Here is a 22,460-nt window from a genome sequence, read left to right on the forward strand (position 1 = left end):
CATTATTCTCTCCATGAATTTAACTTATCTTTTACCTTCTCAAAGTTTGTCATTTTAAGGTAGATTTAGATATAATACTGTATAATTGGTTGCAAATGTGAGATGAGAGACCCATGGCTAAGGTGACATCTGAGCTAGATTTGAGTTAAAGGGAGAAGAATGTGAATGGGAGAAGGTGAGAGAATTCTACATAGAGGAAATCCCCCCAGCCTAACAGAGATGTAGAAATACACAAGTGCATAAGGTGTTGAGGGGGAGTAAAAGAAATGCATTGAGAGTTGGGTGAGTTGCCTTCAAGTTGAGCCCAGAAAGAAATCCCATTTAATGCTACTGACCAAGTTGTAACCAGGTTTTAAGAGGCCCAAGAGTCAGGACAAAGATGAACCTGTGATTGCAGGCCAGGAGAAACTGTTGACTTGCTTGTAAGAGAGCAATGGGAAGGAAAGAATTAGCTTTTAGAAAGATGCCTCCCCTAGCAGAAATCCCAGTTTATTTCCTGTCTGCTGTGAAGTATTTTCAGAATTTTTTCCTTGTCTCTGAGTAGGAATTTGGAACACACAGTTGTTCATTCATTTTGCATGTTGTAAGTATCACTTTTCTTTGAAAATTAACATTGAAGATTAAATTTCTCTTTGAAATACCTTTTCTTGGGCTGGAGAGATGGTTCAGCGGTTAAAGTACTTGGCTGTAAAACCTGACAACCTGGGTTCAATTCCCCAGTACCCATGTAAAGCCAGATGCACAAAGTAGTATGTGCATCTGGAGTGTCTAGAGTCCCTGGTGCCCCCATTCTCTCCCGTTGTGTCTGTCTTTCTTCCCTCTATCTCTATGTGCAAATAAATAAACAAAATACTTAAAACAAGAAATACCTAGCTGGGTGTGGTGGTGCATGCTTTTAATCCCAGCACTATGGAGCCAGAGGTAGGATTGCTGTTGAGTTCAAGGCCACCCTGAGACTACAGAGTGAATACCAGGTCAACCTGAGCTAGAGTGAAACCCTACCTTGAAAAAAACAAAAACAAAAACAAAAACAAAAACAAAAACAAAAAACAAAACAACAACAACAAAAGAACAAAAAAACTTTCCTCCCCAGGATATGAACACATGTCCTCCTAATGTCCTAATTTGAAATCAGGGCAAAGTTTTGTTTTTTCATGGGGAATCATTATGGAACATAACACCATGTATACTTACAAGTGCCTTAACCACTGAATCATAGCTCTAGCCTCACCATGTGTATTTAGAATGTGAGACAAGATCATTTTGCATAGCTCTATTTCCTCCTTTTTATAATGCACACTACAGTTAGCACAGGTGGAATTAATAATAAGATACTTGAATGATCGTTTTTCGGATGAGTGTCCCTGTTTTCTCATGCTGCTCCTAGACCCTGGTGCCACTGCAGTGACTGCCTTATTCCCCCATGAACTTCTTCAGTCCGGGTGGTTTGGATGTAAAATGTGCCCCTTAGACCCATGCATTTGAATACTTAATCTGCAGTTGGTGGTGGTGTTCAAGAAAATTGTGAAACCTTTAGGAATTAGAGCCTTTTTGGAGGAAGTATGTCACTGGGGGTGGGTCTTGAGGTGTTACTCCTCTTTTGTTCATGGCTTTCCATGTTCTCATAGCTAATGTGACTAAGTTACAACAGCTATCTGATCCTTCTATGCTTTCCTGTCATAATGGAATCTACCCTCTGAAACTGTATGCTAAAATTAACCCTTTCCTTCATTAAGTTATTTCTGATCAGGTTTCTTGACTCAGCAATAAGAAGGTAATTAATGTGCTCATTGTCTAAAAGCAGCAGAAGCCTTCAACTTCCTGAGTCATTGCAGGGTGTAGGGGCGGTGTGTGTGTGGGGGGTGGGGGAGCTGAAGTTTTCTACACTCTAGCCAGAGACTGAAGGCCCTTACTAATGCTTACCCTTGACTACTTGATAAAATTACTCTATTCCTGCTCTTTGCGGAGGTGTGAGGCTGTATGAGCTTTGAGTAGTAGCCTCTTCTGATAAATGTTATTTCATGGAGCGATAAAGGGTTGGAGGGAGCATTATTCTCTTGGGTTACATTCAAGCTGGGGATTTGTTCAGCTCAGAGGATTATTACTGGAATGCAGGACCTTTAGTGCGAAGTCACACACCCCAACCAGTGCCAATGCTTTGTTTTCTGAAAAGACTAATTTTTATTTTTATTTATTTATTTATTTATTTATTTATTTATTTATTTATTTATTTATTTTTAGTCCCTTAGTAACTGGAGGACAGAAATACTTCACTCTCTCAGCACCTAGAGCTATTTAGAACTGTTGTGAGCTGACATATACTGAGTCACAACTGATGTTACACATGTTGAGGGCTTGCTCTGTATACTTTCCAATCTGTATGCCATTTGCTCATGTAGGATATGGTTAGGTGTGTAGAAGTTAAAGAAGTTGTACAAATCTCTGAAATGTCTTTGGTAGGGATCTTGCCTATCTTTGTCTCCTAGAAAGAATGGCAGTGGCTTCTATCATAGCTTTTTTAAAGGCTCAAATCTATAGCTCTGCTAGGACTAGGAACTTTGAGTAGTCCCTGATACACAGTTAAAGGAAAGAATTCACACATAGAGAAGATGCCCTGGGTGACTAAAAGCTATTCTAGTATCAACCTCTCAATCCCCACCTCATTAGTGTGAGGATAGATTGCCTATGCCTTTCTGATATACCCTTAGAACCAAGTGAGATGAGTCCTGTGGAAACACTGTAGTAAATTGCTAGAGAAACAGGACAGTCACTGGGTCCTGATGGAGGCCCAGTGGTTATAAGAATAGATTGATTCAGTGATCTCTTGCTAGAGCTTCATGCCCAGAAGGAGGAAAGACAAACAAACTTTTTCCTATAGAATGGGATTAAAAACTCACTTGCAGGGCTGATGTGCCCTTGGCCAATCTGGATGTTGATGGCAAAACCCTTGTGAATCACATAGCCCAGTGTAGGAACTGTGTGGAACCCTCAGGGCCACCCAACCCCTCAAGCAAGGGTTATAGACATATTGCCTGACACCTAAACTCTCCCCTCTCTTTGTTAGCCAGTCCACAGGGTTCACTTTTGTAGAACATGCAGAGAATACTGCTCATTTCCCTTCCAAGGCCATGTGCATTTATAAGGATGCCTTCTGCTTTCCAATAGCCTGGTCCTGGTACCTCATCCCATAAAACAATTTGTCTGGGGTCTGTAGTTTTGGATCATGAGACTGATGTGCTGTTAGATGCACACTCCTCCTTCCTTCAGTGCACCTCTTGGGCATAAACCTTAAAGTTCTCTTCAATCTATTCTACTTAAATTCCATGATTCACAGTAGCTCTTTACATGGTTATAGCCAAGGTTCTCATTATATAGTGTCTTTAGTGACAGAAGCATTTGTTTTCTAAACCAAGGAAGATTGTTTGGATGTCATTGTAGTCTGGGGCTCAGGTCTTGTGTGTTTCCCTGTATTGTTAGCACGCTAGAAGGTTTTCCTTCCCAGACCATTTATCATTGCAACCACAACTCAAATGGAAATATACTTTTGAAACTATCTGAAAGGCATACTCTTATCATTTTAATACTCATATAATTTTAGAGATTTCTTTTTTTCTGATTTTGACTTGTACATATTAGTGTGTGGAATAAGTTTTGTTTATTTCATGGGTAGAAATTCAAAGGAGATTAGGGCACATTTTCTTTCGATATATAGGCTCTCACATAAGTACTCAGGGTTTTAAAATAAGGAGCCACAACAGAATGGGCATAATACTTTGACTTTTACATCGGAGCCTTTTGATGTTTTGTTCCAATAGGATTCTGTACTTGAGACCATGCTTAATGATAGGTGTCCAAGTTGATATAGAAGTGAGAGGAATGCAATAGGCAGGAAGAATTCAGAATTTGAGGGTGAATACATGTTAAAGTCAAATGTGTTCCATAAAGTTGATATAATAGTTCGGAACATGTTTGTTTTACTCTTATGAGGATACACAGGTGGAAGCTCTCCATGTTGTCATAGGAGGTCACATGGGTGGAAGCCCTCCATGTTGTCTTAGGTGGTCACACAGGTGGAAGCCCTCCCTGTTGTCTTAGGTGGTCACACAGGTGGAAGCCCTCCATGTTGTCTTAGGAGGTCACACGTGTGGAAGCCGTCCATGTTGTCTTAGGAGGTCACACAGGTGGAAGCCCTCCATGTTGTCTTAGGAGGTCACACGGGTGGAAGCCCTCCATGTTGTCTTAGGATGTCACACGGGTGGAAGCCCTCCATGTTGTCTTAGGAGGTCACACGGGTGGAAGCCCTCCATGTTGTCTTAGGAGGTCACACGGGTGGAAGCCCTCCATGTTGTCTTAGGAGGTCACACGGGTGGAAGCCCTCCATGTTGTCTTAGGAGGTCACATGGGTGGAAGCCCTCCATGTTGTCTTAGGAAGTCACATGGGTGGAAGCCCTCAGTGTTGTCTTAGGAGGTCTCAATGGTGGAAGCCATCCATGCTGTCATAGGAGGTTATACGTTTGGAAGCCCACCATACTGTCTTAGGGAGTAACACTTGTAGAAGCCCTCCATGTTGTCTTAGGAGGTCACACGGGTGGAAAAACGCCATGATGTCTTAGTAGGTCACACGTGTGGAAGCCCTCCATTATGTCTTAGGAGGTCACACGGGTGGAAGCCCTCCATGTTGTCTTAGGAGGTCACATGGGTGGAAGCCATCCATGCTGTCTTAGGAGGTCACATGGGTGGAAGCACTCCATGCTGCCATACGAGGTCACACGGGTGGAAGCCCTCAATGCTGTTAGGAGGTAACACGGGGGGAAGCCCTCCATTATGTCTTAGGAGGTCACACGGGTGGAAGCCCTCCATGTTGTCTTAGGAGGTCACATGGGTGGAAGCCATCCATGCTGTCTTAGGAGGTCACATGGGTGGAAGCACTCCATGCTGCCATACGAGGTCACACGGGTGGAAGCCCTCAATGCTGTTAGGAGGTAACACGGGGGGAAGTCCTCCATGTTGTCTTAGGAGGTCACATGGGTGGAAGCCCTCCATGTTGTCTTAGGAGGTCACAATGGTGGAAGCCCACCCTGCTGTCATAGGAGGTCACACGTGTGGAAGCCCTCCATGTTGTCTTAGGAGGTCACATGGGTGGAAGCCCTCCATGTTGTCATCGTAAGTCACACGGGTGGAGGCCCTCCAGGTTGTCTTAGGAGGTCAAATGGATGGAAGCCCTTCATGTTGTCATATGTGGTCACACGGGTGGAAGCGCTCCATGTTGTCTTAGGAGGTTACACAGGTGGAAGCACTCCATGTTGTCTTAGGAGGTCACACGGGTTGATGCCCTCCATGTTGTCAGAGGAGGTCACAGGGGTGGATGCCCTCCATGTTGTCTTAGGTGGTCACACGGGTGGAAGCCCTCCATGTGGTCTTAGGAGGTTACACAGTTAGAAGCCTTCCATGGTTTCTGAGAGGTCACACGGATGGAAGCCCTCCATGTTGTCTTGGGAGGTCACACCGAAAAAAGCCCTCCATGCTGTGTTAGTAGGTCACAGGGGTGGAAGCCCTCCATGTTGTCTTAGGAGGTCACAATGGTGGAAGCCCTCCAAGCGGTCATATAGGTCACATGGGTGGAAGCCCTCCATGTTGTCTTAGGAGGTCACACGAGTGGATGCCCTCCATGTTTCTTAGGAGGTCACACGAGTGGAAGCCTTCCATATTGTCATATGAGGCCACAAGTGTGGAAGCCCGCAATATTTTTTTAGGAGGTCACACGGGTGGAAGCCTTTCATTTTGTCTTAAGAGGTCAAACGGTTGGAAGTCCTCCATGATGTCTTAGCAGGTCAACGGGTGGAAACCCTCCATCCTGTCTTCGGAGGTCACACTGATGGAAGCCCTCCATGTTGTATTAGGAGGCCACACGGGTAGAAGCCCCTTAGGCTGTCATCGGAGATCACAGGGGTGGACGCCCTCCATGCAGTCTTAGTAGGTAACATGGGTGGATGCCCTCCATATTGTCTTAGGAGGTCACACGGGTAGAAGCCCACCATGTTGTCTTAGTAGGTCACATGGTTGGAAGCCCTCCATGTTGTCTTAGTAGGTCACATGGTTGGAAGACCTCCATATTGTCTTCGGAGGCCACACGGGTGGAAGCCCTCCATGTTGTCTTAGGAAGTCACAATGGTGGAAGCCCTCCCTGCTGTCATAGGTCTCACAGGGGTGGAAGCCCTCCATGATGTCTTAGGTTGTCACACAGTGGAAGCCCTCTATGTTGTATTAGGAGTTCACACAGGTGGAAGCCCTCCATTCTGTCCTAGTAGGTCACCAGGGTAGAAATTTTTCCATGTTGTCTTAGGAGGTCACACGGGTGGAAGACCTCCATGTTGTCTCAGGAGGTCACACATGTGGAAGCCCTCCATGTTGTCTTAGTAGGTCACAATGGTGCAAGCTCTCCATGCTGTCATAGGAGGTCACACGGGTGGAAGCCCTCCATGATGTCTTGGGATGTCACACGGTGGAAGCCCTCCATGTCATATTAGATGTCACACGGTTGGCAGCCCTCCATGCTGTCCTAGTAGGTCACAAGGGTAGAACCCCTGCATGTTGTCTTAGCATGTCACATGGGTGGATGCCCTCCATGTTGTCTTAGGAAGTCACGCGGGTGGAAGCCCTCCATGTTGTCTTAGGAGGTCACACTTGTGGAAGCCCTCCATATTTTCATAGGGCGTCACATGTGTGGAAACCCTCCATGTTGTCTTAGGAGGTCACACGGGTGGAAGCCCTCCATGTTGTCTTAGGAGGTCACACGGATAGAAGTCCTCCAAGTTGTCTTAGGCGGTCCCACTGGTGGAAGCCCTCCATGTTTTCTTAGGAGGTTACACAGATGGAAGCCCTCCATGTTTTCTTAGGAGGTTACATGGGTGGAAGCCCTCCATGTTGTCTTAGGAAGTCACATGGGTGGAAGCCCTGCATGTTGTCTTCAGAGGTCACAATGGTGGAAGCCCTCCATGCTGTCATAGGGTGTCACACGGTGGAAGCCCTCCTTGTTGTCTTAGGAGGTCACAATGGTGTAAGCCTTCCATTCTGTCATAGGTGGTCACACGGGTAGAGGCACTCCATGTTGTCTTAGGAGGTCATAATGGTGGAAGCCCTCCATGCTGTCAAAGGAGGTCACAGGGGTGGAAGCCCTCAATGCTGTCATAGGAGATCACATGGGTGGAAGCCCTCCATGTTGTCTTAGGAGGTCACACAGGTGAAAGCACTACATGTTGTCTTAGGATGTCGCATGGGTGGAAGACCACCATGTTGTCTTAGTAGGTCACATGGGTGGTAGCCCTCCATGTTGACAAAGGAGGTCACAGGGGTGGAAGCCCTCCATGCTCTCTTAGTAGGTAACATGGGTGTATGCCCTCCATGTTGTCTTAGTAGGTCACACGGGTAGAAGCCCTTCATGTTGTCTTAGGAGGTCACATGGAGAGAAGCCCTCCATGTTGTCTTAGGAGGTCACACGGGTGGAAGCCCTGCATGTTGTCTTAGGAGGTCACACGGTTGGAAGCCCTCCATGTTGTCTTAGGAGGTCACACAGGTGAAAGCACTACATGTTGTCTTAGGATGTCGCATGGGTGGAAGACCACCATGTTGTCTTAGTAGGTCACATGGGTGGTAGCCCTCCATGTTGACAAAGGAGGTCACAGGGGTGGAAGCCCTCCATGCTCTCTTAGTAGGTAACATGGGTGTATGCCTTCCATGTTGTCTTAGTAGGTCACACGGGTAGAAGCCCTTCATGTTGTCTTAGGAGGTCACATGGAGAGAAGCCCTCCATGTTGTCTTAGGAGGTCACACGGTTGGAAGCCCTCCATGTTGTCTTAGGAGGTCACATGGGTGGAAGCCCTCCATGTTATTTTCGGAGATCACAAGAGTGGAAGCCCTCCAACATGTCTTAGGATGTCACGTGTGTGGAAGCCCTCCATGTTGTCCTAGGAGGTCACACGTGTGTAAGCTTTCCATATTTTCATAGGAGGTCACACGGGTGGAAGCCCTCCATGTTGTCTTAGGAGGTCACATGGGTGGATGCCCTCCATGTTGTCTTAGGAAGTCGCGTGGGTGGAAGCCCTCCATGTTGTCTTAGGAGGTCACACGTGTGTAAGCCTTCCATATTTTCATAGGAGGTCACACGGGTGGAAGCCCTCCATGTTGTCTAGGGCGTCACATAGTGGAAGCCCTCCATGTTTTCTTAGGAGTATACATGGGTGGAAGCACTCCATGTTGTCTTAGGAGTATACATGGGTGGAAGCCCTCCATGCTGTTTTAGGAGGTCACACGGTGGAAGCCATGCATGCTGTCATAGGAGGTCACACGGGTGGAAGCCCTCAATGCTGTCTTAGGAGGTATCTTGGGTGGAAGCCCTCCATGTTGTATTAGGAGGTCACACGGGTGGACGCTGTCCATGTTGTCTTAGCAGATCACAAGGGAAGAAGTCCTCCATGTTGTCTTAGGAGGTCACATGGGTGGAAACCCTCCATGCTGTATTAGGAGATCACACTGATGGAAGCCCTCAATGTTGTCTTAGGAGGTCACATGGGTAGAAGCCCTCTATGTTGTCTTAGGAAGTCACACGGATGAAGGCCCTCCATGCTGTCTTAGGCGGGCACATGGTTGGAAGCCCTCCATGTTGTCTTAGGAAGTCCCAATGTTGGAAGCCCTCCATGCTGTCATTGGAGGTCACACGGGTGGAAGCCCTGCATGGTGTCTAAGTAGGTAACATGGGTGGATGCCCTCCATGTTGTCTTAGGAGGTCACCCAGGTAGAAGCCCTTCATGTTGTCTTAGGAGGTCATACGGGAGGAAGCCCTCCATGTTTATTAGGAGTTAACACGTGTGGAAGCCCTCCATGTTGTCTAAGGCGGCCGCATGGATGTAAGCCCTCCATGCTGTCTTAGGAGGTCACATGGGTGGAAGCCCTCCATGGTGTCTGAGGAGGTCACACGGGTGGAAGCCCTCCATACTGTCTTAGGAGGTCACACAGATGTAAGCCCTCCATGCTGTCCTAGGAGGTCACACCGGAGGAAGCCCTCCATGCTGTCTTATGCCGTCACATGGGTAGAAGCCCTGCATGTTGTCTGAGGAGGTCACACGGGTGGAAGCCATACATGTTGTATTAGGAGGTCACACGAGTGGATGCCCTCCATGTTGTCTTAGGAGGTCACACGGGTGGAAGCCATTCATTTTGTCTTAGTAGGTCACACAGATGGCAACCATCCATGCTGTCTTAGGAGGTCACACGGATGGAAGCCCTCCATGTTATCTTAGGAAGTCACACAGGTGGAAGACCTCCATGTTGTCTTAGGAGGTCACATGGGTGGAAGCCGTCCATGTTGTCAGAGGAGGTCACCGGGGTGGAAGCCATCCATGTTGTCCTAAGCAGTCACACGGGTATAAGCCCTCCATGTTGTTTTAGGAGGTCACATGGGTGGAAGCCCTCTAAGTTGTCTTAGGAGGTCACAGGGATGGAAGCCCTCCATGCTGTCTTAGGATGTCACATGGATGAAAGTCCTCCATGTTGTCTTAGGAAGTTACAGTGGTGGAAGCCCTCCATGCTGCCTTATGAGGTCACACGGCTGTAAGCCCTCCATGTTGTCTCTAGGAGGTCACACGGGTAGAAGCCCCCCATGTTGTCTTAGGAGGTCACACCTGTGGAAGCCCTCCATGTTGTCTTAGTAGGTCACACGGGTGGAAGCCCTCCATGTTGTCTTAGGAGGACACATGGGTTGAAGCCCCCATGTTGACTTAGGACATCACATGGGTGGAAGCCCTCTGTGCTGTCATAGGAGATCATACGTGTGGATGCCCACCATGCTGTCTTAGGGAGTAACACATGTAGAAGCCCTCATGTTGTATTAGGACGTCACATGGGTGGAAGTCATCCATGCTGGCTTAGGAGTTCACATGGGTGGAAGAACTCCACGTTGTCTTAGTAGGTCACACATGTAGAAGCCTTCCATGTTGTCGTAGTAGGTCACAGGGATGGAAGCCCTCCATGTTGTCTTAGGAGGTCACACGGGTGGCAACACTCCATGTTGTCTTAGGAGGTCACATGGGTGGAAGCCCTCCATGCTGTTATATGAGGTCATAAGTGTGGAAGACCTCCATACTGTCTTAGGAAGTAACAGGGGTAGTAGCCCTCCATGTTTTCTTAGGAGGTCACATGGGTGGAAGAACTCCATGTTGTCTTAGGAGGTCACACGGGTAGAAGTCCTCCATGCTGTCTTAGGAGGTCACACGGGTAGAAGCCTTCCATGTTGTCTTAGGAGGTCACATGGATGGAAGCCGTCCATGCTGTCTTAGGAGGTCACACGGGTGGAAGCCCTCCATGCTGTCATAGGAGGTCATACGGGTGGAAGCCCTCCATGTTGTCTTAGGAGGTCACACAGGTGAAAGCCATGCATGTTGTCTTAGGAGGTCGCACGGGTAGAAGCCCTCCATGTTGTCATAGGAGGTCACACGGGTGGAAGTCCTCCATGTTGTCTTAGGAGGATACACGGGTGGAAGCCCTCCATGTTGTCTCTAGGAGGTCACATGGGTGGAAGCCCTACATGTTCGGAGGTCACAATGGTGGAAGCCCTCCATTCTGTCATAGTCTGTCACACGGTGGAAGCCCTCCATGTTGTCTTAGGAGGTCACACGGGTGGAAGTCCTTCATGCTGTCATAGGAGGTCACACAGGTGGAATCCTCCATGTTGTCTTAGGAGGTAACACAAGTGGAAGCCTTCCATGCTGTCTTAGAGGTCACACTGGTGGAAGCCCTTCATGTTGTCTTAGAAGGTCACACAGATAAAAGCTCTCTATGCTGTCTTAGTAGGTCACAGGGGTCGAAGCCCTCCATGTTGTCTTAGGAGGTCACAATGGTGGAAGCCCTCCTAGCTGTCTGATAAGTTCACACGGGTGAAGCCCTCCATGTTGTCTTAGGAGGTCACACGGGTAGATGCCGTCCATGTTGTCTTAGGAGGTCACACGGGTGGAAGATTTCCATGTTGTCATAGGAGGCCACACGGGTGGAAGCCCTTCATTGTTGTCTTTGGAGGTCACACGGTTGGAAGCCTTCCATGTTGTCTTAGGAGGTCACACGAGCAGAAGAACTTCATGTTGTCTTATTTGGTCACATGGGTGGAAGCCCTTCATTCTGTCATAGGAGGTCATACAGGTGGAAGCCCACCATGCTGTCTTAGGGAGTAACACGGGTAGAAGCCCTCCATGTTGTATTAGGAGGTCACATGGGTGAAAGCCATCCATGCCGTCTCAGGAGGTCACACGGGTGGAAAACTCCATGTTGTCTTAGGAGGTCACACGGGTAGAAGATCTCCATGGTGTCTTATCAGTTCACACGTGTGAAGCCCTCCATGTTGTCTTAGAAGGTCACATGGATGGAAGCCCTCCATGCTGTCTTAGGAGGTCACACGGGTAGCAGCCCTCCATGCTGTCATAGGAGGTCACTCGGGTGGAAGCCCTCAATACTGTCCTAGGAGGTAAAACGGGTGGAAGCCCTCCATGTTTTATTAGGAGGACACACGGGAGGAAGCCGTCCATGCTGTCTTAGGAGATCACACGGGTGGAAGCCCTCCATGTTTTCTTACGAGGTTACACAGGTGGAAGCCCTCCATGTTGTCTTAGGAGGTCACAGGGGTGGAAGCCCTCCATGCTGTCATAGGAGGTCACAAGGGTGGAAACCCTCAATGCTGTCATAGGAGATCAAATGGGTGGAAGCCCTCCATGTTGTCTTAGGATGTCATACGGGTGGAAGCCTTCCATGTTGTCTTAGGAGGTCACATGGGTGGAAGCCCTCCATTTTGTCACATTAGGTAACATGGGTGGAAGCCCTCTATGTTGTCTTAGGAGGTCACACAGGTGGAAGCACTCCATACTGTCTTAGGAGGTCACACTGGTGGAAGCCCTCGATGTTGTCTTAGGAGGTTACACGGATGAAAGCCCTACATGCTCTCTTAGTAGGTCACATGGGTGGATGCCCTCCATGTTGTCTTAGGAGGTAACAACAGTGGAAGTCCTCCATGTTGTCTCAGGAGGCCACATGGATTTAAGCCCCCCATGCTGTCTTAGGAGGTCACATGGGTGGAAGCCCTCCATGCTTTCTTAGGAGGTCACATGGGTGGAAGCCTTCCTTGTTGTCTGTAGGAGATCACACAGGTGGAAGCCCTCCATGCTGTCTTAGGAGGTCATATGGGTGGATGCCTTCCATGTTGTCTGAGGAAGTCACACGGGAGGAAGCCCTCCATGCTGTCTTAGGAGGTCACATGGGTGGAAGCCATCCATGTTGTCATAGGAGGTCACCAGGTGGAAGCCCTCCATGTTGTCTTAGGAGGTCACACAGTTGGAAGCCCTCCATGTTGTATTAGGAGGTCACACAGGTGGAATCTCTCCATGTTGTCTTAGGAGGTCACATGGGTGGAAGCCCTCCATGTTGTCTTAGGAGGCCACACGGGTGGAAGCCCTCCATGTTTTCTTAGGAGGTAACATGGGTGGAAGCCCTCCATTTTGTCACAGGAGGTCATACGTGTGAAGCCCTCCATGCTGTCTTTGGAGGTAACATGGGTGGAAGCCCTCCATGTTATCTTAGGAGGTCACACAGGTGGAAGCCTTCCATGCTGTTTTAGGAGGTCACATGGTTGGAAGCCCTCCATGCTGTCTTAGGAGGTCACACGGGTGGAAGCCCTTCATGCTGTCTTAGGGCGTCACATGGATGGAAGCCCTCCATGTTATCTTAGGAGGTTACACGGGCGGAAGCCCTCCATGTTGTCATCGTAGGTCACATGGGTGGAAGCCCTCCATGTTGTCTTAGGAGTTCACATTGATGGAAGCCCTTCATGCTGTTATAGGAGGTCACACGGGTGGAACCCTGCATGTTGTCTTAGGAGGTAACACAGGTGGAAGCCTTCCATGTTGTCGTAGGAGGTCACGTGGGTGGAAGCCCTCCATGTTGTCAGAGGAGGTCACAGGGGTGGAAGCACTCCATGTTGTCTTAGGAGGCCACACGGGTGGAAGCCCTCCATGTTGTCTCAGGAGGTTACACAGGTGGAAGCCTTCCATGTTGTCGTAGGAGGTCACAGGGGTGGAAGCCCTCCATGTCGTCTTAGGAGGTCACAATGGCAGAAGACCTCCATACTGTCATAGGAGGTCACATGGTTGGAAGCCCTCCATGTTGTTGTAGGAGGTCACAGGGGTGGACGCCCTCCAAGTTGTCTTAGGAGGTCACACGCATGGAAGCCCTCCCTATTGTCTTAGGTCACAGGGTTGGAAGCCCTCCATGTTTTCTTAGGAGGTCACATGTTTGGAAGCCCTCCATTTTGTCTTAGGAAGTCACAATGGTGGAAGCCCTCTATGCTGTCCTAGGAGGTCACACCAGTGGAAGCCCTCCATGTTGTCATACAAGGTCACACGGGTGGAAGCCCTCCATGCTGTCATAGGAGATCACACGGGTGGAAGCCCTCCATGCTGTCATAGGAGGTCACACGGGTGGAAGCCCTCCATGCTGTTATATGAGGTCAAACGCATGGAAGCCTTCCATATTGTCTTAGGAGGTCACAGGGTTGGAAGCCCTCCAAGCTGTCTTAGGCAGTCACACGGGTGGAAACCCTCCATGCTGTCTTAGGAGGTCACATGCGTGGAAGCCCTCCATGCTGTCATTTGAGGTCACACAGGTGGAAGCCCTCCATATTGTCTTAGGAGGTCACACATGTGGAAGCCTTCCATATTGTCATAGGAGGTCACACAGGTGGAAGCCCTCCATGTTGTCTTAGGAGGTCACACTGGTGGAAGCACTCCATGTTGTCTTTGGAGGTTACACCGGGGGAAGCCCTCCATGTTGTCTTAGGAGGTCACATGGGTGGAAACCTTCCATTTTTTCATTGTAGGTCACATGGCTGGAAGCCCTCTATGTTGTCTTAGGAGGTCACACAGGTGGAAGCCCTCCATGCTGTCTTAGTAGGTCACAGGGGTGGAAGCCCTCCATGTTGTCTTTGGAGGTCACACGGGTGGAAGCCTTCCATGTTGTCTTAGTAGGTCACACGGGTGGAAACCCTCCATGCTGTCTTAGGAGGACGCATGGTCGGAATCCTTCCATGCTGTCTTAGGAGGTCACACGGGTGGATGCCTTCCACGTTGTCTTAGGGAGTCACACGGGTGGAACCCCTCCATGTTGTCTTTAGGAGGTCACACGAGTGGAAGCCCTCCATGCTGTCTTAGGAGGTCACATGTGTGGAAGACCTCCATGCTGTCTTAGGAGTTCACATGGGTGGAAGTCCTCCATGCTGTCTTAGGAGATCACACGGGTGGAAGCCCTCCATTCTGTCTTAGGAGGTCACACGGGTGGAAGCCCTCCATGTTGTCACAGGAGGTCACTCAGGCGGAAGCCCTCCATGTTGTCTTATGATGTCACACGGGTGGAAGACCTCCAGTTTTCTTAGGAGGTCACATGGGTGGAAGCCCTCCATGTTTTCAGATGAGGCCACAGGATTGGAAGCCATCCATTTTGTCTTAGGCGGTCACACGGGTATAAGCCCGTCATGTTGTCTTATGAGGTCACACGGGTGGAAGCCCTCCAAGTTGTCTTAGGAGGTCACAAGGATGGAAGCCCTCCATGCTGTCTTAGGAGGTCACATGGGTGAAAGCCTTCCATGTTGTTTTAGGATGTCACAATGGTGGAAGCCCTCCATGCTGCCTTAGGAGGTCACACGGGTGGAAGCCCCCCATGTTGTCTTAGGAGGTCACAGGGGTAGAAGCCCTCCATGTTGTCTTAGGAGTTCACACTTGTGGAAGCCCTCCATGCTGTCATAGGAGTTCACATGGGTCGAAGCCCCCCATGTTGTCTTAGGAGGTCACACTGGTGGAAGCCGTCCATGTTGTCTTAGGAGGTCACACGGGTAGAAGCCCTCCATGTTGTCTTAGGAGGTCACACGGGTGGAAGCCCTCCATGTTTTCTTAGGAGGTTACACAGGTGTAAGCCCTCTATGTTGTCTTAGGAGGGCACACGGGTTGAAGCCCTACATGTTGTCTTAGGAAGTCACATGGGTAGAAGCCCTCCATGTTGTCTTCTGACGTCACAATGGTCGAAGCCCTCCATGCTGTCATAGGGTGTCACACGGAGGAAGCCCTCCATTTTGTCTTAGGAGGTCACACGCATGGAAGCCCTTCATGCTGTCATAGGAGGTCACACGGGTGGAACCCTCCATGTTGTTTTAGGAGGTAACACAGGTGGAAGCCCTCCATGTTGTAGTAGGAGGTCACACGGGTGGAAGCCCCCCATGTTGTCTTAGGAGGTCACAGGGGTAGAAGCCCTCCATGTTGTCTTAGGAGTTCACACTTGTGGAAGCCCTCCATGCTGTCATAGGAGTTCACATGGGTCGAAGCCCCCCATGTTGTCTTAGGAGGTCACACTGGTGGAAGCCGTCCATGTTGTCTTAGGAGGTCACATGGGTAGAAGCCCTCCATGTTGTCTTAGGAGGTCACACGGATGGAAGCCCTCCATGTTTTCTTAGGAGGTTACACAGGTGTAAGCCCTCTATGTTGTCTTAGGAGGGCACACGGGTGGAAGCCCTACATGTTGTCTTAGGAAGTCACATGGGTAGAAGCCCTCCATGTTGTCTTCTGACGTCACAGTGGTCGAAGCCCTCCATGCTGTCATAGGGTGTCACACGGAGGAAGCCCTCCATTTTGTCTTAGGAGGTCACACGCATGGAAGCCCTTCATGCTGTCATAGGAGGTCACACGGGTGGAACCCTCCATGTTGTTTTAGGAGGTAACACAGGTGGAAGCCCTCCATGTTGTAGTAGGAGGTCACATGGGTGGAAGCCCTGCATGTTGTCAGAGGAAGTCACAGGGGTGGAAGCCCTCCATGTTCTTTTAGGCGGTCACACGGGGGGAAGCCCTCCATGTTGTCTTAGGAGGTCACAATGGTGGAAGCCCTCCATGCTGTCATAGGAAGTCACATGGGTGGAAGCCCTCAATACTGTCATAGGAGATCACATGGGTGGAAGCCCTCCATGTTGTCTTAGGAGGTCACACGGGTGGAAGCACTCCATGTTGTCTTAGGAAGTCACAAGGGTGGAAGACCACCATGTTGTCTTAGGAGGTCACATGGGTGGAATCCCTCCATATTGACAAAGGACGTCACAGGGGTGGAAGCCCTCCATGCTGTCTTAGTAGGTAACATGGGTGGATGCCCTCCGTGTTGTCTTAGGATGTCACACGTGTGGAAGCCTCCATATTGTCATAGGAGGTCACACGGGTGGAAGTCCTCCATGTTGTCTTAGGAGGTCACACGGGTGGAAGCCCTCCATGTTGTCTTAGGAGGTCTCATGGAAGGAAGCCCTCCATGCTGTTTTAGGAGGTCACATGGGTGGAAGACCTCCATGCTGTCTTAGGAGTTCACAGGAGTGGAAGTCCTCCATGCTGTCTTAGGAGGTCACACGGGTGGAAGCCCTCCATGTTGTATTAGGAGGTCACACAGGTGGAAGCTCTCCATGTTGTCTTAGGAGGTCACACGGGTGGAACCTCTCCATGTTGTCTTTGGGGATCACACGGGTGGAAGCCCTCCATGTTGTCTTAGGAGGTCACACGTGTTTAACCCCTCTTGTTGTGTTCGGGTGTCCCATGGGTGGAAGCCCTCCATGTTTTCTTAGGAGGTCACAATGTTGGACGGCCTCCATTTTGTCATAGGATGTCACACGGGTGAAGCCCTCCATGCTGTCTTAGGAGGTAACACAGGTGGAAGCCCTCCATGTTATCTTAGGAGGTCACACGGGTTGAAACCTTCCATGCTGTCTTAGGAGATCACACGTTTGGAAGCCCTCCGTGCTATCTTAGGAGATCACACGGGTGGAAGCCCTCTATGCTGTCTTAGGAGATCAAACGTGTGGAAGCCCTCCATGTTGTTATACGAGGTCACATGGGTGGAAGCCCTCCATGTTGTCTTTAGGTGGTCACACGGGTGGAAGCTCTCCATGTTGTCCTAGGAGGTCACACGGGTGGAAGCCTTCCATGCTGTCTTAGGAGGAGGTCACACGGGTAGAAGCCCTCAATGCTGTGTTAGGAGGTAGGTCACACAGGTGGAAGCCCTCCATGTTGTCTTAGGAGGTCACACAGGTGGAAGCCCTCCATGTTTTTTTAGGAGCTCACATGGATCGAAGCCCTCCATTTTGTCTTAGGAAGTCACAATGGTGGAAGCCCTCTATGCTGTCCTAGGCGGTCACACGGGTTTAAGCCCTCCATGTTGTCATACGAGGTCACACGGGTGGAAGTCCTCCATGCTGTCTTAAGAGATCACACGGGTGGAAGCCCTCCATGTTGTCATACGAGGTCACATGGGTGGAAGCCCTCCATGCTGTCTTAGGAGATCACACGGGTAGAAGCCCTCCTTGCTGTGTTATATGGTCACACGGGTGGAAGCCCTCCATGCTGTCTTAGGAGATCACACGAGTAGACGCCCTCCTTGCTGTGTTATATGGTCACACGGGTGGAAGCCCTCCATGCTGTCATATGAGGTCACACGGGTGGAAGCCCTACATGTTGTCTTAGGAAGTCACATATTTGGAAGCCCTCCCTTTTGTTTTAGGAGGTCACATGGGTAGAAGCCCTCCATGCTGGCTTAGGATGTCACACGTGTGGAAGCCCTCCATTTTGTCTTAGGAGGCCACACAGGTGGAATCTCTCCATGCTGTCTTAGTATATCACGTGAGTGGAAACACTCCATGTTGTCTTAGGAGGTCACACGGGTGTAAGCTCTCCATGTTGTCTTAGTAGGTCATAGGGGTGCATGCCGTCCATGTTGTCTTAGGGGGTCACACGAGTGGATGCCCTCCATGTTGTCTTAGGAGGCCACCCGGGTAGAATCCCTCCATACCCTCTTAGGAGCTATAACATTGTCTGCATGTTGGGGTGTATGGTGGTATATTTCATGTATCCTCTATAAACTTAAGTGTTCTGAATGCTAGGTCCCCAGCTGGTAGAAGTTTGGAAACTGGAGCCTCTTGGAGGTGATGTAATGTTGGGGGTAAGTTTATGGGTGTTAAAGCCAGCTTCCCATGTTCAGTGTTTGGCCCATTCTCTTGCTGCTGTTGTCCACTTGGTGTGCTTGGGAGTTGATGTCCACCCTCTGCTCGTGTCATCATTTTTCTCTGCCATCATGGAGCTTCCCTTCCAGCCTGTAAGCCAAAATAAACACTTTCTTCCCATGAGCTGATCTGGAACAAGGAGTCTTTCTCATTAGCTTTCTCTTTTCTTGACTCTTATCTCTATGCTTTTCATCCCTAGGTGCTTGACAGAAAGTGATGCCTTTACAGATTCCACATTTCATCTCATATCCAGTTCTATTCATAGGCTTCAATTGAATGACTTCATTTGTACTCAGATTTTAAGCTTCTGGAGAGGGATTCTCCTTGGCTGTCACAGGTCCAGTCAAGTGTTTTTAGTAAGAAGACGGGGGTTATAGAGTTAGTTTCTGTATAGCAGCTGGCAGTCCACTCTGTCTACAGGAGAGAAGACAGCCACCAAATATCATGGCAAGAAAGGCTGATGAAGTCTGAACTTACAGAATTTATGGTCTAGAAGAAGTGAAAGAGAGCACATAGACAGCTGTAGGGTGGGGTGGAAGCTGGGCCTGTCATTGAGTAGGAGATCCTGAAAACTTCCCAAAAGAAGGATTGCAGTAGGTTAACCCAAGGGACAGCATAGGTCCTGGGATGGAACGGAATTGCAGGTGAGGAATGAGTTTTTCATATAGACTTGGTATAGGAAAGAAAAAGTCCAGCAGCAAGAAAAAAATATGGCCATTTGGTAATGTGGAAAAAAATAAATGTTTAATAAAAATTGTATGAGAATTTGATTATGGATATCCTCTGGTTAAGGGCACATAACTGCTTTTCTGTTGTGTGGACAGTGTTGGCATGTGGGGAATCTCCAATGGGGAACACATTTAGATTCACCAGAGGTTTGCCCAGTGCAGTTTTGTTCCCAGCTGGTAGCTGCTCAGAATGAACATCTTCCATTGTGTTTGAAGTTTCCTGCCTTTGCTGAGAAGATGGATGGCATCTCTTCACAGGGTATGCTTGCTCCCCCTCCCAAAGTAAAGAAGGATAAAAGGGAGACTGGAAGGGTCAGTAATTGTCATGTTTTCTTTCCGATTTAAGTTCTGCTTTTATATCACACCTGAGCCTTCTAGCAGATGGACATGGTTGGCTGTGATTTTGTCTTCAAAAGTTTGAAAGATTGAAAGAACTAGAAAAGAAACCCTCATAATTGATTCTAATATTTATTTAATTTGGCAGAACTTGAGAGAGACTTGCTGGGATAAGGCGGGACATTTCTTTGATCTCCCAGACTTCTTATCATGGAAGGCCACAGGTGTCACAGCACGGTATGTTAATTTCAAGTTGGATTTTATTTGTATTCTTCATTTCTTTGGTGTGTGTGGGGGTGTGTGGGGGTGTGTGTGTGTGTTGCTTTCTGAATCTCTTTGGCTGGACATACTGTTTTTACATCTGCATGTGATTTTGAATACTTGGAACATCTTGAATCTATCTTCTACCTCCACCACACATGCTCCAGCACCATTGTTTCCCTCAGGCCTGGAATGTGAGTATCCAAGGTATAGACCATCTATGAAAATTGGACACATTTGGAAGAGATGTGAAAAATCCAGAGTGAAATGTGACTGGTTTTCTGAAGGTATATTTCATATGACAAATAATGAGGAGATTATATACACACATACACACACACACACACACACACACACACACACACACACACACCTGAAATTAGGATAGGAGTTATGTTTTTCAAGGAAGCCAACTGTAACTGAGTGGTTGTGATATGAACTTATTTTGCTTTTCTTTAGAAATTTTTTTTTTTTTTTTTTTTGGTATTTCGAGGTAGGGTCTCACTCTGGTTCAGGCTGACCTGGAATTAACTCTGTCATCTCAGGGAGGCCTTGAACTCATGGCAATCCTCCTACCTCTGCCTCCAGAGTGCTGGGATTAAAGGCGTGTGCCACCACGCCCGGCTTCTTTAGAAATTTACCATAATTATTTCAAACTAGGGTGTATGTTGGCATTAGCAACTTTATTGGCAATTTTCTTTGAGTAAATTATTATGTTAAAAATAAAATATGCTATATGATAAAGACTTGTAAAGTGCTTGCTGAGTATAGCATTATGGTTTCTGTAATTACCAGAGTAGATTTGGGAGTATACATAGAGAGCTTGGGCATGAAGTCTTTGTGTGTCATATCCATAGTTATCAGGACCTCATACATATGTTGATGTGTCTTCTCAACTTGAGAAGGACTTAGGACCTGGACTGGGCAAACCTGTAAAGCAGAGACCAGTTCCTATGGAACAAATAAATGTAACCTTGGATAGATTAAGGAGGTCATTGTTTTATCTGAAGTTATCACTTTCATGTTCCTTATTTAAAATCAGGAGAAACTGAAAGGACAGTACCTTTCCTATACACTGTCTGTAGGAACCTGGAGCAAATAATTTATCCCTCACTTCCTTACCTGTGAGCCCTCTCGTGGTTATAGAGAGGACATGGTATTCAAATTATATAGGGCTTGGTAAATAAAAAGTTCCCACTTTCCCAGCTTTGTAGAGTAAGGGGAGATGAAAGCCTGAATGGAATGTGTCAATGCCAGAAAACCCTTGGGCAATAGAGCAGGCACCCCTAGGATAAGGAGATGCTCAGACTGGTATTCATTCTCCTCCTACATGGGGTTGTTTTAAGTGGTGTTGGGAAAGCTAGTGCCAAAAAGGCTAGAGGGTATTTTTCTTTACTTCTGTTTTGTTATTATAGTACAGTTGGGGTAACAATTGATTGGAGTTCACCTTGTCTTACAGGTTTCAAACTTGTTTTTGGCAGTGACAGTGTGTAAGAAGCCTTCTATCCCTTCCTCCCTCCCCTGTTTTGTCCTATCCTCCCTACTTTAGTTGTTCTCATCTAAAATGTGACATCTGCTTTTGTTTCTCTGGGTCATTGGGAGAAATCACAACTGGAATATGATCGATTTGGAATTCATTTCCATTATTTCTGTTACATTAACAAAAGTAATTACTACTATTTAAAATAAAACTCCCTTTATTTATTTAAAAGAGAGAAAGACAGATAGAAAGAGTGAGAGAATGGTCTCACCAAGGCCTATAGCCACTGCCAACAGACACTAGACGCATGTGCCACTTTGTGTACTGGCTTTATGTGGGTACTAAGGAATCGAATTTGAGTCCTTTGGCTTTGCAGGCAAGTGCCTTAACTGCCTAGCCATCTCTGGCTCCTTATTACTGTTACTTTTGTTAATAATAATAATATTAACCATGTATTGAATAACTTCATTTTATCTGTGTTAGGCATATTGACAACTTAATTCCACTAGTTCTCAACAACCATCCATTGTATCAGATGTTGTTAGGACTACTTTGCAACTCAAGAAGTGAAGTGGAATGTGACAGTAACATGCCACATTGTAGCCATTGAGTGGATAACACTCAAAAACAGGTGAGAGTTACTCAGAACCTTGAATATATTTTATATAAGCAGACAAGCCATATATATGGTTTGTTTTTCCTCTAAAGAAATTTGAGATGACTTATGCTAAATAAAATAAAAATAGGGCTCAGGGCATTACTGTAAGTCCTTGGCTTGAGTCCCAGCACCAAAGGAAAACAAAAAGAAAGTAGGAAAAAAAAGAAAGTAGAAAGAAAACAAGATGACAAATAACCAAATGGTGATTAAAATATAAAAACAGTAAGAATATAGTCTAAGTATCAATAGAATAACTGTATTGATGCTAAAAGCTCTGTAAAAACTGCACATTTCTTCATAATTACTGATAGATTTGGCAGCCACCTTCATAGAGGCCAGAGTGTAAAGGAACCATGACAAGTCCTAGTGGACAAACTAAAGCTTGATTGTGGTGTGTAAAACTAGAACTTTTCCTTCCAGGGGGTTCTGAGAGACATCAAAGGTTGACATGTTTGTACCTTAGAAGTATATTTTCCTCCTCTAATGGCCCCTAGTTAGTTTCCTAGTCTGTACTCCCTCCCATACCCTGCCCCTTGTTTACATACATACAGCCTCTAGAAGCCAGAATCTGCCTATGAGAGAAAATATAGATTTTTGTCTCTCTGAGTATAAGGAGGGCAAAAGGAAACCAGTGATTTGAAAGCTGAAAGAAGGCTACTGCCACAGGAATTCACACGGAGAAAGGGACATGGAAATTAAAAAAAAAAAAAAAACTTGAAAAATGCCATAATGGAGCCTAATTCTTTATAAACTAGTAAAAATTTAAAATAAAAGTATATTCTATCGATTTTAATTTCAAATAATCATTTAAATAGTTCCAGGTTTACAAAAAGTTGTGAATATGAATATGAAGAGTTCCTTTATATCAGATCATATTACATGAGTATAGCA

At 47.5% G+C, this 22,460-nt stretch overlaps 1 protein-coding gene across 9 annotated transcripts in view; it reads left to right on the forward strand.

Moving 5' to 3' along the window:
- Positions 1 to 22,460, forward strand: part of Fggy (FGGY carbohydrate kinase domain containing) — a 492,311-nt gene that overhangs the window by 90,351 nt on the left and 379,500 nt on the right. For all 9 annotated transcript variants that reach the window (XM_045151276.1, XM_045151274.1, XM_045151282.1 and 6 more), the window contains one exon: positions 19,319 to 19,407. In XM_045151276.1, the coding sequence (XP_045007211.1) occupies positions 19,319 to 19,407 (89 nt within the window). The remainder of the gene's footprint in view (positions 1 to 19,318; positions 19,408 to 22,460) is intronic.

Source organism: Jaculus jaculus, chromosome 5 (genome assembly GCF_020740685.1).
Source record: "Jaculus jaculus isolate mJacJac1 chromosome 5, mJacJac1.mat.Y.cur, whole genome shotgun sequence".
Lineage (NCBI taxonomy): Eukaryota > Metazoa > Chordata > Mammalia > Rodentia > Dipodidae > Jaculus > Jaculus jaculus.